This window comes from Notolabrus celidotus, chromosome 9 (assembly GCF_009762535.1).
Source record: "Notolabrus celidotus isolate fNotCel1 chromosome 9, fNotCel1.pri, whole genome shotgun sequence".
NCBI classification, from domain to species: domain Eukaryota; kingdom Metazoa; phylum Chordata; class Actinopteri; order Labriformes; family Labridae; genus Notolabrus; species Notolabrus celidotus.
In genome coordinates this window covers 1,589,148-1,612,300 of record NC_048280.1, presented here as the reverse complement: position 1 = coordinate 1,612,300, position 23,153 = coordinate 1,589,148, and the positions used below count along the sequence as shown (strand labels likewise).

Sequence of the window (23,153 nt, the reverse complement as noted above, 5' to 3'; positions counted from 1 at the left end):
TGTTCATAATTTGACAGAGTGGTCTAGACCTGCTCTGTTTGTAAAAGTGTCTTGAGATAACGTTTGTTGTGATTTGGTGCTATACAAATAAAGATTTATTGAGGTGTCCTACTACCGATGACACTAATCATTACTCACAGATCATACACAAAAATTTAGAAATATAGCAACAATACCACAATGTAAAAGTCTCACACACACACACACACACTCACACACACACACCGAGACGACTCATATTCAAAAATCTTTATTTACAAATAACTGGAAAAAAAAATCCTTCTGCACATTATTCGTCTTTTTTCAGGCTCTGCTGATTTGAAGGTTGAGGAGACGGTATGAGGAACGTGCTGATGCTCACTGTCCAATCAGATGGTTCCACAGCACGAAGAGCCATATACACACGGTTACTATAGCAGCAGATGAGTCAGAGGTCAGTGGGTGGGTCCTTTCTGGGTTGTGTTTTCTTAAAATATTGTTTAATTTAAAGGCAGATTTCACTGTATTTTAAACAAAGACAAAAGGACAAACGTGGCTCTTTCGACATGTCAAGTCCACTTAAACCACCCAGGTGGTTTAAGTGGACTTAAATTGTCCCCGTCTGTTAAACTCCACTGAACTTGTTTTCAGTTTTATTTTCCTGTTATACCAACGTTATGGTACATTTTTACATTCTTTATAGTGGAAAAAGAAACACTTTTTGGGGGAAAATTACAATCAAGCTGCTTTTAGTGGTCAAGTTACCTTTAAAAGATGCGTGGTGCGTTCATGAACCTACAGGAGAGTAATGTCTGTAATAAAACTGCGCACAATGCGTCACTCATTTAAGTATTTTTGCACATTTGCCCTCTCCTCTATGGCTTCAATTGATTGATTCACAATTTCCGTAAAACTCTGAATATAAGACACACTAATTAACATTTTTGAATCATAGAGTGAGCTGTATCCTCCGCACAGTGCGACCAATATATAACACGGAGAGGTATTCTGATGTGTCGTGGTATTTCACCCAGAAGGTGGCGCTCCAATGTGCAAAGCATGCTGAATACATAGTGAGGCAGATCAGTCTGGCAGCGCCACTTTTTAATGTTCCTCCTTCATCGGGTCACAATCGTACAGTTTAACAAAGTGTTGGGACTCTCGTTAAGAACAGAAACCTTGAGGAGTGCTGGTTTGATTGATCTCAAGTTAAGACAAGTGACCAGCCCAGCGGGGCGGGGCACGGGTCTTCATGAATTGGTCGCAGGCAGTGGATACGTCCGTACCTCACAACTATCAACGCCGCCGAAGGTCCGGCTCAACTACCATACGTGTCGCTGAGGACAGGAGGTGCTAGAGCGAGCTACACGTCTGCATAGACTTTTAAATCTGTGGGGGTTATATTAGAGGGTTTACAGTAATAGTTTTGCACTGATTGTGTTTGAATGATTCTCCAAACGACATAAAACGACATAAATACATTTAAAATAAAATCTTTCTTTGATTATTTAACAATAAAAGTCTTCAGAGAGAGGCAGTGGTTCTATCCTTCAGTGTGTCTCTTATTGTGAAAGGGAGGAAGTGCTTGAATCAGGACCCATCAGACCTGTTCAGACTGTGTGCTCATGGCTCTCTGTGTGTGTTCACATCAGATGAGATTAAACTGTGTTATTGTGTGTTATTAGTGATAATCTGTGGAGTGGATCAGGACCGGTGAGGACAGTTCAGGTTCAGGTCTCCTGTAGTCTAACAGTCACTCTTCCACAGTTTGATGGTTTTGTCGTTTTCCAGAGCGGCTGAAGCGATGATGTTTTCTGTTGGATGACAGGCGGTCGAGATCACCACGTCTGCACGCAGAGATACAAAGAGACAAGAGTCAGAGACAACAACAACACAAAGATACACGAGTCTAAGACGACAACAACAACAACAACAACAACAACACAAAGAGACACAAAGAGACACAAGTCAGAGACGACGACAACAGAGACAAAGACTAGGAAACAAAGTCAAGGTTTAGGAGACAAGGACTATGAAAAAAAGTCAGGACCAAGGAGACAATGACTAGGAAAAAAAGTGAGGACCAAGGGAACAAGGACTAGGAGAAAAAGTCAGGACCAAGGAGACAAGGACTAGGTAAAAAAAGTGAGGACCAAGTAGAGAAAGATAAGGAATCAAAGTCAGGACCAAGGATACAAAGACTAGGACACAAAGTCAGGACCAAGGAGACAAAATCAGGGTCCGGGACACAAAGACTAGGAAACAAAGTTAGGGACTAGGAGATATCTTTAGAAACAAAGAGGTCTCGCTCAGAGTCATGAGCCGAGAGGTCAAAGGTCATACCTGTGTGTCCTTGTAGCTTCTGAACGATCTCTTTGGTCTGGAGGTTCCAGATATAAACCATGCTGTCCTCAGAGCCCGACACGATCCACTGAAACACAGAGGTCAAAGGTTAAACCCCCTGACCCTGACCTTTGATCCTTCGGTCAGATGAAGCAGGGACACGGAGCCTCACCTTCCCTCCTGTGACGGAGAAGTTCGCAAAGATGCAGTACTTCTCGTTTTTATGTCCTGTGTACGTCTTCAAACACTGGAAGACGGAGGAAAGAGAGGAGGTGTGTTAAACTGAAGAGGACACACCGACAGAGAGACGGACTGTCAGACAGACGGGCGCTCAGTACCTTTCCTTTGCTGTAGTCCCAAAGCTTCAACGTGCTGCAAACCAGAGAAGACAGAGTTACTAAACACTGCAGGAGAGGCGGAGTCTCACACAGACCGCACACACATGATGGTTTCTACAGCTGATGTGGTTCTGGTTCTGATACTGACTTGTCCAGTGTGGCGGCGAGGATGTATTTCCCGTTTGGAGAAAACTTAACAAAAGACACCGGAGGATTGTCGTCATCTGAGGAGAGACGCAAAGAAGTCCACATTTAGTCCTCTTCAGAGGTCCAAAAATATCAACACAACCGGACTTTAGTGGAGCCGGTTTACTCACCGATCAGAGTCTTCAGACACTGTCCTGACGCCGTGTCCCAGATACGACTGCCGACAGAGAGACAGTGAGAATAAGACCATCGTTCACTCTCCGGGTGTTTCCTGCGTTAACAAGTGTGTGTGTGTGTGTGTGTGTGTGTGTGTGTGTGTGTGTGTGTTTAATTTGTGCGTGGACGTACCAGAGACCGTCATAGCTGCTGGAGACGATGAGGGAGCCGTCTCTGTTGAAGTGAACCTGGAAACACAAACACACACACACACACACACAGGGTCAGAGGTCAAAGGTCAGAGGGTTTCATCAGCAAAGAGATAACTGAGCAACACGGAGGTCAGAGGTCAGGACTCACAGCAGAGACGGGGTCCGAGTGAGCCGGCAGAGTCTTCAGACATTTACCGGTCTTGACGTCCCAGATACGAACGCTCTCGTCAAACTACACACACACAGATACACACACACACACACACACACACACACACACACACACACACACACACACACACACACACACACACACACACACACAGAGTCAGAGTCAGATTTGATTCATTATGAAGGATTCAGCAGGAGATCCGGTGAAGCAGCGTACCGATCCAGAGACCACCAGGTTGGACTGAGGGTTGAAGTTACAGCAGAAGACGTAGTTACTGTGACCCTTCAGAGTCTTCAGACACTTCCCCTGAGGAGAGAGAGAGAGAGAGAGAGAGAGAGAGAGAGAGAGAGAGAGAGAGAGAGAGAGAGAGAGAGAGAGAGAGAGAGAGAGAGAGAGAGAGAGCATCATCATTAGCCTCATGTTCAACACGCTGGTTTGACTCTTGTTCACGTACAACATACTGAATATTGTCCAAATCAGTAAGAACTGCTAGTATAGTAGGTGGTTTCTAAAACAGCCTTCCTTTAAGGTGACAGAGACAGGTGTGTGTGTTTTTGCCAGCAGGGGGAGCTGCAGCACAGCTAGAGGAGGACATTTACACATGTCTACACTCAGGGAATAAGTTTCATGACAAACAATAATAATTTTCTTTGGAGAGTCACAATCCAGAAATCTGCAGATTGGATTTGAAGTTCAATTTAAAGTGTTATTTCCTCCCAAATTAAGGGGAAAAAAACACAAAGCATACTGAATAAATCCTGAAGTTTGAGAATTTCTCTGAGGAAATTTCTCTGCATTGATAAGCATTCCTCTTAAGTTAAAGCTCGTCACCTGATCCAGTATTAATGAACGGGTCAGACGTGCTCAGGTTGACTGATATCAGTTTTCCTTGTAGATATTATTATTAGTTCATGAGACTGATAACTGATATTTGGAGCTGATATGAATTTACAGTAAAAAAAATAAATAGAAAAGCTGTCTGTCAAAATTTGGAATTTGAAATATAATAAACACAAATAAAAAAGTTTCATTTAAATGCTTTACTCAAAACTTTAAACGTAACATGCAGGAGTTAACAGTAAGGTCACAGAGTCACAGTTAAATTAAATTATTATTATTCAAAAATTTTGAATAAATTCAATAATTCCCCTACTGTATGTGTGTGTGTGTGTGTGTGTGTGTGTGTGTGTGTGTGTGTCGTTCTCACCGAGTTGTTGTCCCAGATCTTCAGTGTTTTGTCGTCGGACGCAGAAACCAGCAGGTTAGAGTCCGAAGACCAGGACACATCAGAGATCCCCTAAACACACACACACAGGGTCAGAACCAGCACCAGTCTGAGTCCAGACAATGTGAATCCCAGGATCAGGACTGAGGCGTCTCACCAGTTTGTGTCCGACAATGGATTTCTCGAACTTTCCATCGAACGCTCCCCAAATCTTTATCAGCTTGTCTGCGGCTGAACAGAGACAAAACAAAAACACCTTCTATCACCTGTCAGCCTGTACGTGTGTGTGTGTGTGTGTGTGTGTGTGTGTGTGTGTGTGTGTGTGTGTGTGTGTGTGTGTGTGTGTGTGTGTGGTTCTCACAGGAGCTGGCGAGCCACTCTCCGTTGGGGCTGAACTTGACAGAGGAGACGGCCTTCGTGTGTCCAGCCAGCGTGAACTTGACTGTGTAGTTTGGTTTAGCTGGATTCGACTGAAAACACACAAAGTCAGACGAGACACGTTATCATCGACTAAAACACAAACACGGGAGGCAGACACCCTCTCTACTTTTAAGAGTAGGCTTCAAACTTTCCTTTTTGATAAAGCTCATAGTTAGAGCTGGATCAGGCTTGGACCTGGTCTTAGTTATGCTGCTATAGGCTTAGACTGACACACTGGGATCCTGTCTTTCCCTCTCTCTCCTCTCTCTGCCTGTCTCTCACTTTAACTCTTCCTGTCTCATTAAAGTTACTAACCATAGACCTTTCTGGAGTCCCTGAGCTCCCTTGTCTCGTAGGTTCCTCTGGATCTCTGCTGAAGATTACTTTTTTGGGGTCTGTTATTCATCCTTTCTTTCTTTCTCTCTTTCAGTCCTTTTTCCTTCATTTCTTCTTTCCTGTTGCCCTTTCTTTCTTTTATTCCTTTGTTTTCCTTCTTTCTTTCCTTCTTTTCTGTTCTTCTTTCCTTCCTTCCTTCTGTCTCTCTTTCATTTCTTTTCATTCCTTCTTTCTGTCTTTTATTCCTTATTTCCTGTTGTACTTTCTTAATTTAATTTCTTTGTTTTCTTTCTTTCTGTTCTTTATCTCTTTCTAGTTTTCATGTTTCTTCATCCTTTATGTCTCCTTTTCTCATCCTGTCCTTTCCTTCCCCATTTATTTGCCTCTTTTCCTTCTTCTGGTCTCCCTCTCTTCTCTCTTTCTTAGACCTTTCTGGAGTCCCTGAGCTCCCTTGTCTCGTAGGTTCCTCTAGATCTCTACTGCTGTGGACGTGCCAGACTCCAGCTGCTATAACTACTACTATCTGTCTCCCCACTATCATCTCTCTCTCTCTCTTCATCTCCCTCTATCCCTCTCTCCAACACGGTCTCAGCAGATGTGTGTCTAACATGAGTCTGGTCCTGCTGGAGGTTTCTGCCTGTTAAAGGAAGTTTGTCCTTGCCACTGTAACTTGCTAAATGCTGCAAAGTGCTCTGCTCATGGTGGATTAAGAGGAGATCAGACTGAGTCCTGACTGGAAGATGGGATTGGATCTGATCCGGTCCTGATGTTGGGTCTTTGTTAATGATAGAACATAGAGGACTGTCTAGACCTGCAGCAACATGTTAAATATTAAAACACATCAATAAATAGTTGGATGAGATATTTGCTCCTTTAACAGAATGTAAACACAACATTAGCTCACTTAGCTAGCTGATCAGTTAACCGACTCCCCGGACCAGCTGACCCGGTATCTGGTCCTCTGTAAGCAGGTCTGACTCACCTTACTCCCGGACCCTGATGATGAAGACTGTTTGATGTTTTCTGTCTCTGGTTTCTTCTCCTCTGTCGCCATGTTGTCCAGCTCTGAGGCTAGCTCCTGTTAGCTCTGTTATGATTCTCAGTTCCCTCTGCAGTCTTCGTAGACCCCCTTTCAGAGCCGGTACCGTGTGGTAACTGTCCGGACCGGGTCTGGAGGGATGCACCTGGTCCCTGAATAGGACCGTTATAAGTGCAGGCGGAAACTAGCCAGCTAGCTTCAGCTAACTGTAGAACCAGAATGTGCTGCTGGAGAGCACGGAGCTGTCACTGCGCATGCGTCACAGAAAGTTTATACTTATACGGCAAGAGGGTGAAGTCAAAAACAGAAGAACAGACAGCAGTATATGCGAATATCGGTTTCACTTTGAGTTTAAAAAGACATCATAATTAAAATACATTTCATTTAGACCAGTTAGTATTCATTCTACTCCCCAAATACAGGATTTATGTGGTTAATTCAGTTTTAATCTATCCACATATAGTCTGCCTATTCCCTTTTCATTAAAGCTACAGTAAGTAACTTTATGTTTTCATCAATTTTGCTATTCACAAAGAAGTACCTTTTATATCTAGAGGCGTTTTTCGACCAGAGGAACTTTACCCCTGAACTACGTGCGTTTCAACCGGTGGACCCAGGGTCTAAATTTAGTTCAGGGGTAGATAATCTCCCCCCTACCCTAGGAGGGGTAGTACTTTTCATAGGTCCCGGGACTTTCAGGGGGCGGGGCCTGCAATGCTGAACGTGTCTGATTGGTAGATTAACCTCAGTGTTTTTATTCCTCCCTCCGTCCACAATAACATCACACACATCTGTGATTCACTTGATTTCTCTTTCTTTCATTAGTTTTTATTTGTTCTATCTTTTTTGTATGTGTGTGTACTTTTCAAAAGAAGAAGCTGTGATTCTCTTGATTTAGCAGCTTGTAACAGTAGTCTTCTCTCAGCCCACCGTGAATGCATCTCTCCTCCCGGGGTTCCGGTTTTTAAAGTGACCCTGTAAACTGGAGCCCTTCAGCTGAACGTGTCAGTGTTTGTGGAGTTTACACAGCTGTTGAAACACAGAGGGAGTTCCTGGGAATGCAAACTAGTTTAGTTTTTATTAAGATTTCAAAATATCCTCATCAGATATTTAATGATCGTCTAAAGACGTTTATGAGGGATGCATCAGGCTGAAAGTCTCCAGTTAACAGGGTCGCTGTTTAAACCAAAACACCGGCCGATCTCTGCCACGGCCTTTTTGAGTTCAAAAGGATTTTAAAGCCGTGTTGAAACGTCTTTGCTACTCTCCCTTATCTCCTCTCACGTGTTGATTCAGTGAATCCATCTGTGATGAAATATAGCACCATCTAAAACAGCGCCAGCTGAGTCTCTTCATGCTAACAGGCTAACTGTTGTGTTGCTCATAATGATACCTGCCTGTCCGTCTGCTTCTATGGTGTCATCTGTGATGAATGGCATTCCTCTTTGTGTTACTGCCCTCTACTGGTCTGGTGGTGTACTGCATTTACTTTTTTTTCTCCATACGTCACTGGCCTGATTTACACAATATACCCTGGAGTTCAGCCTGCGGTCGAAACGCAGACAACAATGGGGGCACAGGAACCTTTTAGTTCAGGGTAAAGTAGTTCTGGGGTCTAAAAGACCCCGGAACTCTTGGTCGAAATGCACCTTATGTCTCTCTTGTCCTCTACATACGTGAGCAGAGTTTACTGATTCAAAACATGAAAAAGGAAGGAATATTACCTCTTACAATCAAAAGAAAGGTTATTACATGTACAACATTTGCACAATAACAAGTATCCAACTAAATACTGTAAATCTAATGTTTAGAGTTTTTATCATTGCTCTGTTGATATTTGATTTTTGAACATTGAAAGTCCAAAGATAACAAATCGAGTATGGCAATAAAATAATTAAATGTGAACCTTAAAGCTAGGGTTGGTAGTCACAGAAAACTAGCATGAATTTGAATGTAGCATTTCCTCAGGACTCTGGGTCAGATGAATGATGATGAATGACTTTTTCCATTATTTGTCATTTCAAACAGGGACACACGACTTTGTAGCGTGGCAGGAGTGGAGGAGGCTTCTGAACTGTGAGCAGAAAACAACGTCTGTGCATGCTCAGTGTTCTACTATAAGTCTGTTGTCCAGAACTGATCCAATGTCACCGTCCTACAAGTAACCAGACGTTGGTGATGAAGCTGAGGAAAGCACTGATCGATCCCCGACTCTGCAATCCGCCATTACACAGCGACCAATCACAGCAAGCCACAGCAACACCAGGAAGCTCTGTCTGCTGACAGTGACGAGACGTAGCACAGCCCCGAGACAAAACCAGGTCCAGAGACTCTGCAGACACACAAAGAGAACTGTAGTGGAAGTCACTGCATTAAAAACAGACATGACTCTGTAGTGGAAGTCACTGCATTAAAAACAGACATGACTCTGTAGTGGAAGTCACTGCATTAAACACAGACATGACTCTGTAGTGGAAGTCACTGCATTAAACACAGACATGACTCAGTAGTGGAAGTCACTGCATTAAAAACAGACATGACTCTGTAGTGGAAGTCACTGCATTAAACACAGACATGACTCTGTAGTGGAAGTCACTGCATTAAAAACAGACATGACTCTGTAGTGGAAGTCACTGCATTAAACACAGACATGACACTGTAGTGGAAGTCACTGCATTAAAAACAGACATGACTCTGTAGTGGAAGTCACTGCATTAAAAACAGACATGAGTCTGTAGTGGAAGTCACTGCATTAAAAACAGACATGACTCTGTAGTGGAAGTCACTGCATTAAAAACAGACATGACTCTGTAGTGGAAGTCACTGCATTAAACACAGACATGACTCTGTAGTGGAAGTCACTGCATTAATAACACACATGACTCTGTAGTGGAAGTCACTGCATTAAAAACAGACATGACTCTGTAGTGGAAGTCACTGCATTAAAAACAGACATGACTCTGTAGTGGAAGTCACTGCATTAAACACAGACATGACTCTGTAGTGGAAGTCACTGCATTAAAAACAGACATGACTCTGTAGTGGAAGTCACTGCATTAAAAACAGACATGACTCTGTAGTGGAAGTCACTGCATTAAACACAGACATGACTCTGTAGTGGAAGTCACTGCATTAAAAACAGACATGACTCTGTAGTGGAAGTCACTGCATTATAAACAGACATGACTCTGTAGTGGAAGTCACTGCATTAAAAACAGACATGGCTCTGTAGTGGAAGTCACTGCATTAACCACAGACAGGTACTGACTGCTGTATGTTGTGATGCAGAATTTCAGTTTGAATCCTCTCTCTGTCCGACTGCAGTTGATGACTTCTGGTTGGCTGCAGCCCAGTTCCACGTAGCCCCGCCCCCGACCACGCCCTCCACCGACATTACAACCAAAACACTGGAGACAGCATCCTGACAGACACACACACACACACACACACACACACACACACACACACACAGGTTTGTTCTGATGTTAGAATCAAAAACAGTCAAACATAAAATAATAAACACGATCATCATGTAAAGCTCGCTGAGGACTTTGTCGTCACTCAGGTCTGTAAAGGTCAAAGGTCGGCGCCAGAAGCCGCTTTATCTGCTCATGCTAACGCTGCATCACATTAACATTTAGACTGAGAACAGCTGCGGGTCACAAAGTAAAAATAAACACCAGGAAACATCAGAGTTACAGTCGCACAGCAGAGCACCGTCTCTGCATTCACTCACATGTGATCAATACTGTGACTGATGATCAATAATCAGCTGGCTCATCATTTTTAATAACAGCACAATCAAAACACAACACATACACACACTGATGTTCAGAGGAGTGTTGGAGAGTCTGAGCCGTTAAGGTCTCTGACATTTGATACCAAACAGGTATTAAATGAAGACGAGGGATCAAAGGTGTGCAGCACAGGAAGAATGAAGCCGTCTTACCTCGCAGACAGACCACAGACAGAGCAGTGAGACAGCAGACGAGCAGCCGAGAGAGCCACATGATGAGAGACGGACTGAACACTGAGCGCTCGTTCTCATCCTCCATCTGAACGCAGAGCCTGATTGGTGGAGCCTGCAGACCCTGCTCAGGGTTTAGCTGCTCACGTCTCCGAGGCCAGAAGAGTTCCACATCTTCATGAGTTTACATTTCATTTCATTTCCAGCTTTTGTTTTCACGTTCAGTTCAGTTCAGTTTGATGACTTTTTAAAGCTGCTCTGTTACTTCAGCTGTAAATACTTCATGTGAGTTTAACTTTTATCAACATCAAGCACTTTATTGAGCTGTACACACACAAAAGAGGGATTTACATCGGAGTGTGAATTTAAAGATTTATTTGTCTGTGCCTTGTCGTCGTAGTGTATCATGCTAATTATCAGGCTTTAAATTGCTCCTGTTAGCTTTGTAGCATCTTTACATGATTAGCAGCTCAAAACACCTCAAATCATCTCAGGCTGCTGTCTTTGAAAACCCTAATTTCAACCTCTGTCTGACACACTTAACTCCAGCTACTGTCTCTTTAAGACCCCCCAGTATTCTGGAACCCAGCACTCTGAAAGCCTCCTCCACTGTTGCCATGCAACAAGCTTGTTTCTCTATTTAAAGCTAGGGTTGGTAGTCACAGAAAACTAGCATGAATTTGAATGTAGCATTTCCTTGGGACTCTGTTTAAGAAGTTATTTTTATTATTTTAATCATTGCTTTAACATATATTTATCTTATTTATTTATTTCTAGTATTCATCTGATCTTGTTAACCCTACCTTATTTTTAACTTTTCTTTCCACTTTTACTTATTTTATTAATTTTACTGTATTGATTTTATTTTGAAGTATCTTATTTATAATCATGCCTTTTATAATTTTACCATTGCTGTCTGTTATTCTGTGAAGCACTTTGGGCTGCATGTTTTTATGTATTAAAGCTGAAATATATAAATAAAGCTGAGTTGAGCTGCCTCCTCCCAGTGCCAGAGATCCCACTAAGGTTGACACGTGTATTTCTGTCTTTCTGACTTCTAAAAGTTCTCCATATTTGACCTTTATGTGGTTTACTTCTGTTTCTGTTGTGTATAATAAATACTGAAGAAGGCTTCTACTGCAGATCAGAACCTCTGTGTTTTATATAACTGTAGACCTCGGCACACTGACGACTTAAAAAATAGATCTTGGTTCAAAACGGTTGGGCACCCCTGGTCTACATCGTCAAAGCCAAGATATTTAAGTAAAATACCAGAAGGTCCTCATGATAAGAAATGTGTCTGCAGCTATCAATCAATTATGGACGTGTAAAAATAGTACGTGTTAAATACCCAAACACTGAAATGTTTTCAAACATTGTGCAAAGATTTCTCTCCCTGAAGTCAAACCCCGACGATCAGAGCAACAAGACTTTAGACAGAACCAAAAGAAGCAGACGGAGAGGATTATTTTATATCATGTGATACATTTTATTTACAAAAAAACAAAAATCAGACAAACACAATCAATCATTGCTTGGCCCTCAGTTAGGCCAGTCACAGCTCCACAGTGGTGCTGAAGTGGAGACCTTCGTGCCTCCGCTGACGTGCTGGCTGTGGCCGAAGTCTTTCAGCGGCGGCCGGCTACAGAGCTCACAAACCCTCAGTTTGTAGCGCTTCCTCCTCTAGCTGTCTACCTCCTCCAGCCTGCCGCCACTCTCCTCATCCCTGAACTTAGGCTTCATTCTACAAAGCGTTGTTCTTGGGATGAGGCCCCTTTCCCCCCCGTCAGCTCATGCTGTTCCTTAAGCCAGTCACAAAAAAAGCTGTCCCCCGAAGAAGGCATGCCCGGCGTTAGGGTGCCTCCTACCCACAGGGATCCCCAACCCAGGCCTGCTGAGGAGCACCTCCCTGTCCCTCTCCTCCCTGTTCTTTCTCCTGTACTAGGTCAGCCTGGTAGGGCAGAGATGATCCTTGTTCTGGTGCTTCTCCTACAGCGATAAAACACACACTCTCTTACAGCTGATGAGCACGGAATTCTCCCTTCAGTTACACTCTGCAGCGTCTTCCAAGATGTCTGAGTCGGACACCTCCTGCTCCTCTGATGCAGCGCCTGTGTGCCAATGTGGAAAGTTAATGCCTGCAGAAATGTGAACATTAGAGTTTAAAGCCTTCACTTCACTCCTGAGCTGTCCTTACTCGATGGAGGTGGCTGAGGTGCTGCCTGCTGGAACTGAGGTGCAGCTGCAAACTCCTAGTCCCTGCCCAACACGTACACCTTCAGCCGGTGCATCCGAGTTCCCGTTTGCAGACTCTGCCTCTTCAGGTAGCTAGACACGCAAGAACTAAAGAAAACAAAGCACAGTGTTAGTTTGCATGTCAGAGGAAGGATGCAAGGAACAGTAAAATACTTACGTTTGACAGTTGGTTGGTGGAATCCAGGACCCTCAACGACTGGACACCCTTAAATGTCATGCGCTCCCTGACTGTAGCCATCATCTGGGGGGATAACTGGGCGTATGTTATTAGGGAGTCCTTGTTGGCGGCCAGGGCTGATTGTCCCGTTCTGCCTTGTGCGCCACCAGAAGGCCACAGGTATAGCCCATGTCATGGATCAGAAGCTAGCAGAAACTCCGCAGACCTCCACTCAGCAGCCTTAACGGCTCCTCCTCCTCCATCATCGGACAGAAGTCAAATTACACAAGGCTGTGCCTTTTGCCAGGTCGTCACTGGAAATAAGAATTTGTTCTCAATGACATACCGAGTTAAATAAAGGTTAAAAAAATAAAAAATAAATATGCCTACCTAACGTAAAACAACGTCTTGAACGTTTCGATATCAAAGCATAAGACAATTAGCTTTGGACTGTTAGGCAGATAAAATCGACAAGGCATGACAGTGTGATTAATAAATAAAATGAAATTAGAGGATCAGATAAAGTGCAGTGAAGAGGTGTAATCAGAGTGACTATGACAATTTAAAAAAAAATGTGTTTTGAGACAGGACTTGAAAATGGAGACTCGATGTTACGGATGTCTGGAGTTCCAGAGGCGGGGGGCTGAAGGCTCTGGACCCCATGGTGGTTAAGCGGGTGGGTGGGTATAGTGTGGTGAATGGAAGACGAAGACCTGAGAGTGCAGCTGGGTGTGTTGATGTGGAGAAGTTCAGAGCGGTATGGAGGAGCGAGGTTATGGAGGGCCTTAAAAGGTGAGGAGCAGGATCTTGAAATTGATGCGAGTTTTGAACAGGAGCAAGTGAAGCTCCTGAAGGACGGGAGTGATGTGATTAATGGACGGAGTTCTGGCGATGATACGAGCAGCAGAGTTCTGGACCAGTTGGAGTTTATGGATGGATTTGAGAGGGAGACCAAAGAGGAGGGAATTACAATAATCGATGCGTGAAGTTACCAGAGTGTGAAAGAGTATGGCGGTGCTGTTGGGCGTGAGGGTCGGGCGGAGGCGATTGATGTTGCGTTGGTGGAAATATGCAGACCCAAGTGACATTATTGATGTGAGATTGAAATGATAGTGTGCGGTCATCTCTTCGTTTGCTCGTTCTGCAGTCTCTGGAGAAGTTGATGAGAAAACAAAGTTGTTTAAATGTTGCATAAAAAGTAGACCATGCTGAGGTTTTGTAGTTTTTCAGACCATGTTTCGTTGATAAGTTTTGTGCGACATTCAGTATGACCTTCAATTATTCTGATATGGATACAGCCGTTGTGTTTTGTTCCTCCCTTGTTTTGTTCCATTTTATTTGCAGTCATTAGCCTTGTGTTTCATGTCCTGTGTTCTTCTTGTCTTTACTGTTTCCTGTTTTATTTTGAAGTTCTCACTCCCTGTGCGTCTGGTTTGGTTCCACTTCCTGCTTGTTTGTTTCCCTCCACTTTGATTGCATCTCATAAGTTTCAGCTGTGTCCGATCACCTTGTGTGTATTTAGTCTCTGGGTTTCCTTCCTTCTGTCTCAGTTCCTGCCGTCCTCTCGTACCAGCAAACAGAAATGTGAGCCTCGTGTTCCGTTTGCCAACTTTAGTAGACGTGCGACGCGTGATTGCTTTTGGTGACGTTCGATCCTCACCTGTCCACAGGCGTAAAGTTTGGAACATGAAGAACAAACGAAGGGAAACAAAAAGGAGCTGGAGACCCCGGCCAAAAGGATCAAAAGATGGGAAGATGCCGGGCCAGCCACGCAATGGACCGTCGCTCCCTGCACCTCCCCCTAATCTACCTAGAGACAGGAACCTGGACCTAAAGAAACAAAAACCGAAGAACTGAACTACCAGAGATCTCCAGCCCTGAACAAAATAACAAACAGAACTAAACCCAGGGTGAAGAGTTCGGTTTGTCCTCAACAACATTATTTCAACGTTTTCAGTCGCACTTGGAGAACTTTTAGTTTAAATAAACAGGAAAACACCCAACAAAACGTGACCAGAATACTCCTTTAAACAAAGAGCGTCCATCCTGGCGTGCGTATGCGTGCGTGTGTACAAATCTACAACAGCAAACACTTTAACTACAACCTGACTCGGTACTTGAAGTCGTTCTGCCCGGGTGGTGCATTTGTGTCTTCCAGGTGTGTGTGTTCTTATCTGGTATCCAGATGAATTCAGCGAGTCACACGTCCTCTGTGGAAGATCTCACGGTCAGTGACGCCGTTTCCACGACCGTCCACGTCTCTCTGGTTGGACTCGCCATCGCTGAACCCTCCAGGCTCGTTCATTAAAACCAATCTACAGAAAAAGAGAGAGGGGTGAAGTCATTTAGTTTTTTATATTCTGTTCTTTGAATCTCTAACATGAGATCTTAGACACTTGTTCTCTTTCTACAAAGTATTTTATTGAGTAAAACCACTGAGGACGTACTTTATTCAGACTTTAACATACAGACTTTCTTAACTATGAGTTATGCTCAACTTTCATGAAACACTCCTTTAATTAGTTTCAATATATTCCCCCTTTCTTCTCTTTAAGATTATTTTATTGGTATTTAAATCTCTTAATGGTCTTGCTCCTAATTTATCAGATTTATCACACGAGGCTGTGAGAGCACTCAGGTCTTCAGGTAGGGGACTTTTAATGGTACTAAAAGTCAGAACAAAGATTCACGGTGAGGCCGCGTTTCATCACGACAGCCCACAAACTCAAGACCGACCTTTTTAGTCTCCCTTTTAACTGAGTCTTATTCCATCTTACTTTATTATCTAGTTCAAATTTGACCTTTTTTAAGTATATGTTGTCTTATCTTAAATAATTAAAGACACATATATATTATTTATTCAGTTATTTTTTATTTTCTTTACATTCTTGTGGATCATTTCATTATTTATTTGGTTTTTAAATAAATCTCAGCATTTCAAAATTCAATTTCAATATATCTTTTAGTGTTTCTTTATTTTAGTCATTTATTTTGTTTGGTGAGTTTTAATACTTTGTTTTTTTACCTCCAGTGTTTCCTCAGTTCATTTGAAAACTTATTTTTTAATTCATTTGCATGCATCATGTTTGTAACCTTTTTAATTTATTCAAATTTGATCTTTTTTTTGAGTACAGAACTTTGTTTTAAAACATCAATGTATGAAAAGTGCTTTACAAATAAAGTCTGATTGATTGATACTTCATCCATAGCTTTTATTGACTTTAACATGAATATTAATTAAATTACTTCGACTGATTTGATTCATACACATTTCATCAACCAGAGCCTGTTGCTTTGCTGCACAGCCTCTTTAAAACACACCTGTAACTGACCCCCTTTAAAACACACCTGTAACTGACCCTCTTTAAAACACACCTGTAACTGACCCCCTTTAAAACACACCTGTAACTGACCCTCTTTAAAACACACCTGTAACTGACCCTCTTTAAAACACACCTGTAACTGACCCCCTTTAAAACACACCTGTAACTGACCCCCTTTAAAACACACCTGGAACTGACCCTCTTTAAAACACACCTGTAACTGACCCCCTTTAAAAACACACCTGTAACTGACCCTCTTTAAAAACACACCTGTAACTGACCCTCTTTAAAACACACCTGTAACTGACCCTCTTCTGTCACATACAGCAGCTGTCTGTTAAAAAAGGTCAGTATAAATTAAGTCATCCCAGATTTTAATCACTTTGACGTGTTTAGTGTTGATTATAACAGTTCTTTTCATCCCGTATTTAATAGAGTAAATCCTTTCACTTGTTTAATCGGCTGAAATGTCTGAAACACGTCGCCCTCACATGATCTAAAAAATAATATATAGACAACTGACCTTAATACAATGCAATTAAATAAACGATACTGAATTATATGAAAGAGTAAAAACAAAAAGAAGGCACAGACAGTCCTGGAAGGCTGAAAATATTAAATTAAGATGATGAAATATTTGGAGCAGGTTATGGATACATGTGATCAAACTAACAATAGTCAACAGGGGGTAAAGGGACCAAAATGAGTATAGTGATCATAGTGAAACAGTAAGACTTGTATGTTGGGCCTATAATAGTATAACAGTGACCTACTGTAAGTTTTTTTTCTTCCATGAAATTATATTTTATACAATTAAAAAAGTTTATAATTTCAGTAATGTAGTTTATTTATCATTCCACTGATAAAAAGCAGACTCATTGACAGCCTTGTATTCATTTGATAAACTTCTTATTTTTATTAATAATTGTCTTTTTTAGTACTTACATTGATTTTGATCCTTTGTCGTCAACACGATCGATCAAAATGAGTGAAAAAGGGATTATTTCTCATAAAACTCACATTTACTTTATTCAAAAATAACTATTAAATCTGAATCACACTGTTTCTTCATACTGTGTATGTTTGTTTAAATAACCTGGTGCAATAGTATCTGTGCAATAACTTACCTTACTGTCTATTTATCAGATAGAAGTGTACATAGTGTGTATACATCTGTAATAATTGTCATATTTTATTTTATTTCATTCTATTTTATTTCATTCTATTTTCCATGTCATTTCTATTATTATTGTTATTATATTTTTTAATTATGTTAGTACATTGTTGTGTTCCCCTGTCCGGTGTTGTAAGCTGCTGTAACAAAATAATTTCCCTCAATGGGAGACCAATAAAGTATCTTATCTTATTATTAGTTTACACGGCGGCCACATCCAACATGGCGGACGCGCTGACGTATCGGGGCAGCTCGAAAACTCCGTCAGAGCTGCGTCACGTCTACGGCGGTTAGCGCCAAGGTTAGCATTAGCCGTTTTTTTTAGCGTCATAAAACAGCGATAAAACAGACATTTAAGTTCGTCAAACACTTCAGAAAACATAAAGAGAAACTCTGTTGATTTTTAAGAACAGAATCGGAGTTTAAAACAGTCTTTTCTGTCTTTCTCTCCTAAAACAGCTCGTGTTAGCATCATAGTTAGCACTCACCGGGGGTTCAAACAGGTGCGAACTTCACCTGAAACGGGCTCCTGTTTTCAGCCTGCAGGGAGAAAGAAAAGCTTGTTAGCAAAGACTTTAAGAGAAGTTATTAAACTTTCAGGACTCTTCGTTAGCATTTCAGAGTGTTTAACAGTGGAAGCAGGTTTTCACCACGTGCGCAGGTCGAGGTCTGCAGGCTGCAGGTGAGACTGAGACTGGTCCTGGTCCTGGTCCTGGTCCTGGTCCTCCTCCTCCTCCTCCTCAGACTCCGGGCGGAAGGCCGACAGAGGCTGAAGATGGAGTATTTATAGTGTGCGAGGAATGTCCAAATAAATCTACGGTGGCCCAGAAGGACCAAACAATTTTACAAAAGATGAAACACTTTTACAGAGCTGGAGAAAAATTAACATTTTAATAGAACAAATTTATATTTAATGAAACAAATTAACATTTAATAAAACAAAATTTACATTTAATGAAACAAATTTACCTTTAAACTAAAATTAACATTTAAACAAAAATTAACATTTAATAAGACAAATATACATTTAATGAAACAAATAAAATCGAGTGAGGTGTCATTAAGTTTGTTTGGATGGATAGAAACCAAACGGAGCGACGTTTGGTACTGAATCACTTCCGAAAAGATACAGCTGGACTCATACAGTCGGCTTCATAGAGCCCGACTCATACAACCGGACTCATACAGCCAGACTCATACAGCCAGACTCATAGAGCCAGACTCATACAGCCAGACTCATACAGCCAGACTTATACAGCCAGACTCATACAGCCAGACTCATACAGCCAGCTTCATAGAGCCAGACTCATACAGCCAGACTCATACAGCCAGACTCATACAGCCAGACTCATAGAGCCAGACTCATACAGCCAGACTCATACAGCCAGACTCATACAGCCAGACTCATACAGCCAGACTTATACAGCCAGCTTCATAGAGCCAGACTCATACAGCCAGACTCATACAGCCAGACTCATACAGCCAGACTCATACAGCCAGACTCATACAGCCAGACTCATACAGCCAGACTCATACAGCCAGCTTCATAGAGCCAGACTTATACAGCCAGACTCATACAGCCAGACTCATACAGCCAGACTCATAGAGCCAGACTCATACAGCCAGACTCATACAGCCAGACTCATACAGCCAGACTCATACAGCCAGACTTATACAGCCAGACTCATGCAGCCAGCTTCATAGAGCCAGACTCATACAGCCAGACTCATACAACCGGACATACAGCCAGACTCATACAGCCAGACTCATAGAGCCAGACTCATACAGCCAGACTCATACAGCCAGACTCATACAGCCAGACTCATACAACCGGACTCATACAGCCAGACTCATACAGCCAGACTCATACAGCCAGACTCATACAGCCAGACTTATACAGCCAGACTCATAGAGCCAGACTCATACAGCCAGACTCATAGAGCCAGACTCATACAGCCAGACTCATACAGCCAGACTCATACAACCGGACTCATACAGCCAGACTCATACAGCCAGACTCATAGAGCCAGACTCATACAGCCAGACTCATAGAGCCAGACTCATACAGCCAGACTCATACAGCCAGACTCATACAGCCAGACTCATACAGCCAGACTCATACAGCCAGACTCATACAGCCAGACTCATACAACCGGACTCATACAGCCAGACTCATACAGCCAGACTCATAGAGCCAGACTCATACAGCCAGACTCATACAGCCAGACTCATACAGCCAGACTCATAGAGCCAGACTCATAGAGCCAGACTCATACAGCCAGACTCATACAACCGGACTCATACAGCCAGACTCATACAGCCAGACTCATACAACCGGACTCATACAGCCAGACTCATACAACCGGACATACAGCCAGACTCATACAGCCAGACTCATAGAGCCAGACTCATAGAGCCAGACTCATACAGCCAGCTTCATAGAGCCAGACTCATAGAGCCAGACTCATACAGCCAGACTCATACAGCCAGACTCATACAGCCAGACTTATACAGCCGGACTCATACAGCCAGACTCATAGAGCCAGACTCATACAGCCAGACTCATACAGCCAGACTCATAGAGCCAGCTTCATACAGCCAGACTCATACAGCCAGACTCATACAGCCAGACTCATAGAGCCAGACTCATACAGCCAGACTCATACAGCCAGACTCATACAGCCAGCTTCATACAGCCGGACTCATACAGCCAGCTTCATACAGCCGGACTCATACAGCAGGACTCATACAGCCGGCTTCATAGAGCCAGACTCATACAGCCAGACTCATACAGCCAGACTCATACAACCGGACTCATACAGCCAGACTCATACAGCCAGATTCATACAGCCAGACTCATACAACCGGACATACAGCCAGACTCATACAGCCAGACTCATACAGCCAGCTTCATAGAGCCAGACTCATAGAGCCAGACTCATACAGCCAGACTCATACAGCCAGACTTATACAGCCGGACTCATACAACCAGACTCATAGAGCCAGACTCATACAGCCAGACTCATACAGCCAGACTCATAGAGCCAGACTCATACAGCCAGACTCATACAGCCAGACTCATACAGCCAGACTCATACAGCCAGACTCATAGAGCCAGACTCATACAGCCAGACTCATACAGCCAGACTCATACAGCCAGCTTCATACAGCCGGACTCATACAGCCAGCTTCATACAGCCGGACTCATACAGCAGGACTCATACAGCCGGCTTCATAGAGCCAGACTCATACAGCCAGACTCATACAGCCAGACTCATACAACCGGACTCATACAGCCAGACTCATACAGCCAGATTCATACAGCCAGACTCATACAACCGGACATACAGCCAGACTCATACAGCCAGACTCATACAGCCAGCTTCATAGAGCCAGACTCATAGAGCCAGACTCATACAGCCAGACTCATACAGCCAGACTTATACAGCCGGACTCATACAGCCAGACTCATAGAGCCAGACTCATACAGCCAGACTCATACAGCCAGACTCATAGAGCCAGACTCATACAGCCAGACTCATACAGCCAGACTCATAGAGCCAGACTCATACAGCCAGACTCATACAGCCAGACTCATACAGCCAGACTCATACAGCCAGCTTCATACAGCCGGACTCATACAGCCGGACTCATACAGCAGGACTCATACAGCCGGCTTCATAGAGCCAGACTAATACAGCCAGAATCATACAGCCGGCTTCATACAGCCGGACTCATAGAACCGGCTTCATACAGCCGGACTCCTACAGTTGGTTTCATACAGCCATCTTCATATAGTCTGCTTCATACAGTCGTCTTCATACAGTAGGCTTTATACTGTACAATCAGCTCAACAGGAGCGGTGCTGCCCCCTTGTGGTGGGTTAGATAATTTAACCTTAAAAATCAATACTCTACACAGGCACTGCTGTTTGTACAAAATACATAGAAAATGTGACTGCACATTTCTGTGTCACACTGTCCCTGTGATCTCTGCCTCACTTCTCAGGTTCTGGACTTTAGTTTAACACACAGACAGTGTTTACAGTATTTCTTGCTAAAACATGTTTCTTGACATCCACCACGCTTTTCTGAACACTCAGCACAAAACACAATTTTCAAACTACATTCACCAAACCTCTGACTCTTCCTGCAAAACCAAACCATGTCGTCAGATCAAACCCTGAGTCAATCAGAATTAAAACCATACTGAGCAATCATTACACACTACATCCAAACACTGAAAACACAACACTCAGGACATGAAGCTGTAGAAATCATGTTTATTGTTCACAGTAGGATCAATGAATGTAGCTCCTGTAGCTCCTGCTCCTTATGTTGGTTTCCTCTCATCATGAGCCACAAGTGTGATCAGTTTGAGTGGTTGTGTTTAAGCTGTGACTCCTGTGCTTCAAATGTGTTTCACTTTTTCTACCTGTGCTTACCTTTATGCAACACAAGAGCATCACTGTGCAGCATGTGTGTTAGTGAGTGAGACTGTGTTTGTTGTGTCTAACAGGTGGAAAGTGCTTCTGGTTTTATCCCAAAGAGGGACTGATTCATTACATGGGTTCAGGGCTCTGAGGACTCTGGTTCAGATGATAGGGTTTAGTGTTTTAGCAGCTCAGAGATTCTGGACTCAGTTATTTTTTCACCTCTGGTTTAAACTGAAGCTCTCAGTTTTAAAGAGACCTCATGAAAAAGAACAGATCAGAGGTGGTTCTGGATCAGGACGATCAGGACCTGGTTTAACGGCCGACTCGGAGGTGACGAATGTGACGCTGACTTCATGTGAGTGCAGCTGCAGCTTGTAGACACATTTCAGAGAAGAGATGATTTCAGTGTTTTTCAGTTATTGGACCTTTAGAGTTTGATTCTACAAGTTACATTTATCGAGCCCACACATGAGAAGTCTTAGAGACGAGATCTGGACATAGAAGAGGTGAAGAAACGGAGTCTGAACCACATTTGATGCTAGAATAAAACGGGAGTTTCCCCCTTGGAAACCAGTCCTCCTCGACTCAACCACCGAGCACAAGTCTGCAGGGTCCATGTCAGAACCAGAAGACCCCAACAACATGAAGGGAGGAAGAACAGAGCAGGTCTCAGTGGGTTTTGTTCTAGTTTTCCTCGGATAAACACTTTGAATCAGAGTTTGTTGACAGAGTGTGGCGAAGAGGCTCTGCCGCTCTCATCGCAGTGCGCCGCTCCTGCCGCTCCTGCCGCGGCCGCGGGGCGCCGCTGTTTCACCGCGTGAGGCCATGAAAAATTAAAAATCAGTAAAAATCATAATTTTAAGGACAAAAGAAGGAACGCTTCACGAATTTGCGTGTCATCCTTGCGCAGGGGCCATGCTAATCTTCTCTGTATCGTTCCAATTTTAATATATGTGTTAGAGAACTAACACAAACTTTTCCAAAACCTCAGCTGGATATCTAGTCCACTGTCCCAGGACCCCCCCTAGTCCATGGTGCACCTCTCATGGACTTTAGTGAGAATTAAACAAGGTCTACGTCAGACCATGTCAGACCACTGGGATCGGAAGGCTGCAGGGCTGAGAACAAAAGGCTGTAGCAGAGCCGCCCCTTTGTCAGTGCTCCAGGACAGCTGCATGAAGCTGGCTGCATGAGTCCAGCTTTATGAGGCCAGCTGCATGAGTCCAGCTTTATGAGGCCAGCTGCATGAGTCCAGCTTTAAGAAGCTGGCTGTATGAAGCTGGCTGTATGAGTCCCGCTGCCTGAGTCCAGCTGTATGAAGCTGGCTGTATGAAGCTGGCTGTATGAAGCCGGCTGTATGAAGCTAGCTGTATGAAGCTGGCTGTATGCGGCCGGCTGTATGAAGCCGGCTGTATGAAGCCGGCTGTATGAAGCTAGCTGTATGAAGCTGGCTGTATGCGGCCAGCTGTATGAA

The 23,153-nt window shown here is 43.3% G+C and overlaps 1 protein-coding gene, 1 long non-coding RNA gene and 1 other non-coding gene across 3 annotated transcripts; all 3 read right to left on the bottom strand.

Annotated features, from left to right (window-relative positions):
• Nucleotides 1-234: 234 nt before the first annotated feature.
• LOC117818690 (WD repeat-containing protein 5-like) lies at nucleotides 235-6,627 on the bottom strand. Its single transcript, XM_034691680.1, has 13 exons — nucleotides 6,311-6,627; nucleotides 4,934-5,042; nucleotides 4,730-4,803; nucleotides 4,555-4,644; nucleotides 3,564-3,653; nucleotides 3,324-3,407; nucleotides 3,156-3,211; nucleotides 2,978-3,024; nucleotides 2,809-2,884; nucleotides 2,661-2,694; nucleotides 2,495-2,569; nucleotides 2,323-2,410; nucleotides 235-1,826 (listed from the first exon to the last, which is right to left on the bottom strand). The coding sequence occupies exons 1-13, from the start codon at nucleotides 6,380-6,382 to the stop codon at nucleotides 1,726-1,728; spliced, it is 996 nt and encodes a 331-aa protein (XP_034547571.1). The 5' UTR covers nucleotides 6,383-6,627; the 3' UTR covers nucleotides 235-1,725.
• A 1,413-nt stretch (nucleotides 6,628-8,040) lies between these two features.
• LOC117818706 lies at nucleotides 8,041-9,774 on the bottom strand. The gene is made up of 2 exons (XR_004632388.1): nucleotides 9,636-9,774; nucleotides 8,041-8,699 (listed from the first exon to the last, which is right to left on the bottom strand). It is a non-coding gene; the product is annotated as an uncharacterized LOC117818706 (long non-coding RNA).
• Nucleotides 9,775-22,544: 12,770 nt separating this feature from the next.
• Nucleotides 22,545-22,650, bottom strand: LOC117819655. The gene has a single exon (XR_004632593.1). It is a non-coding gene; the product is annotated as a U6 spliceosomal RNA (small nuclear RNA).
• Nucleotides 22,651-23,153: the final 503 nt, after the last annotated feature.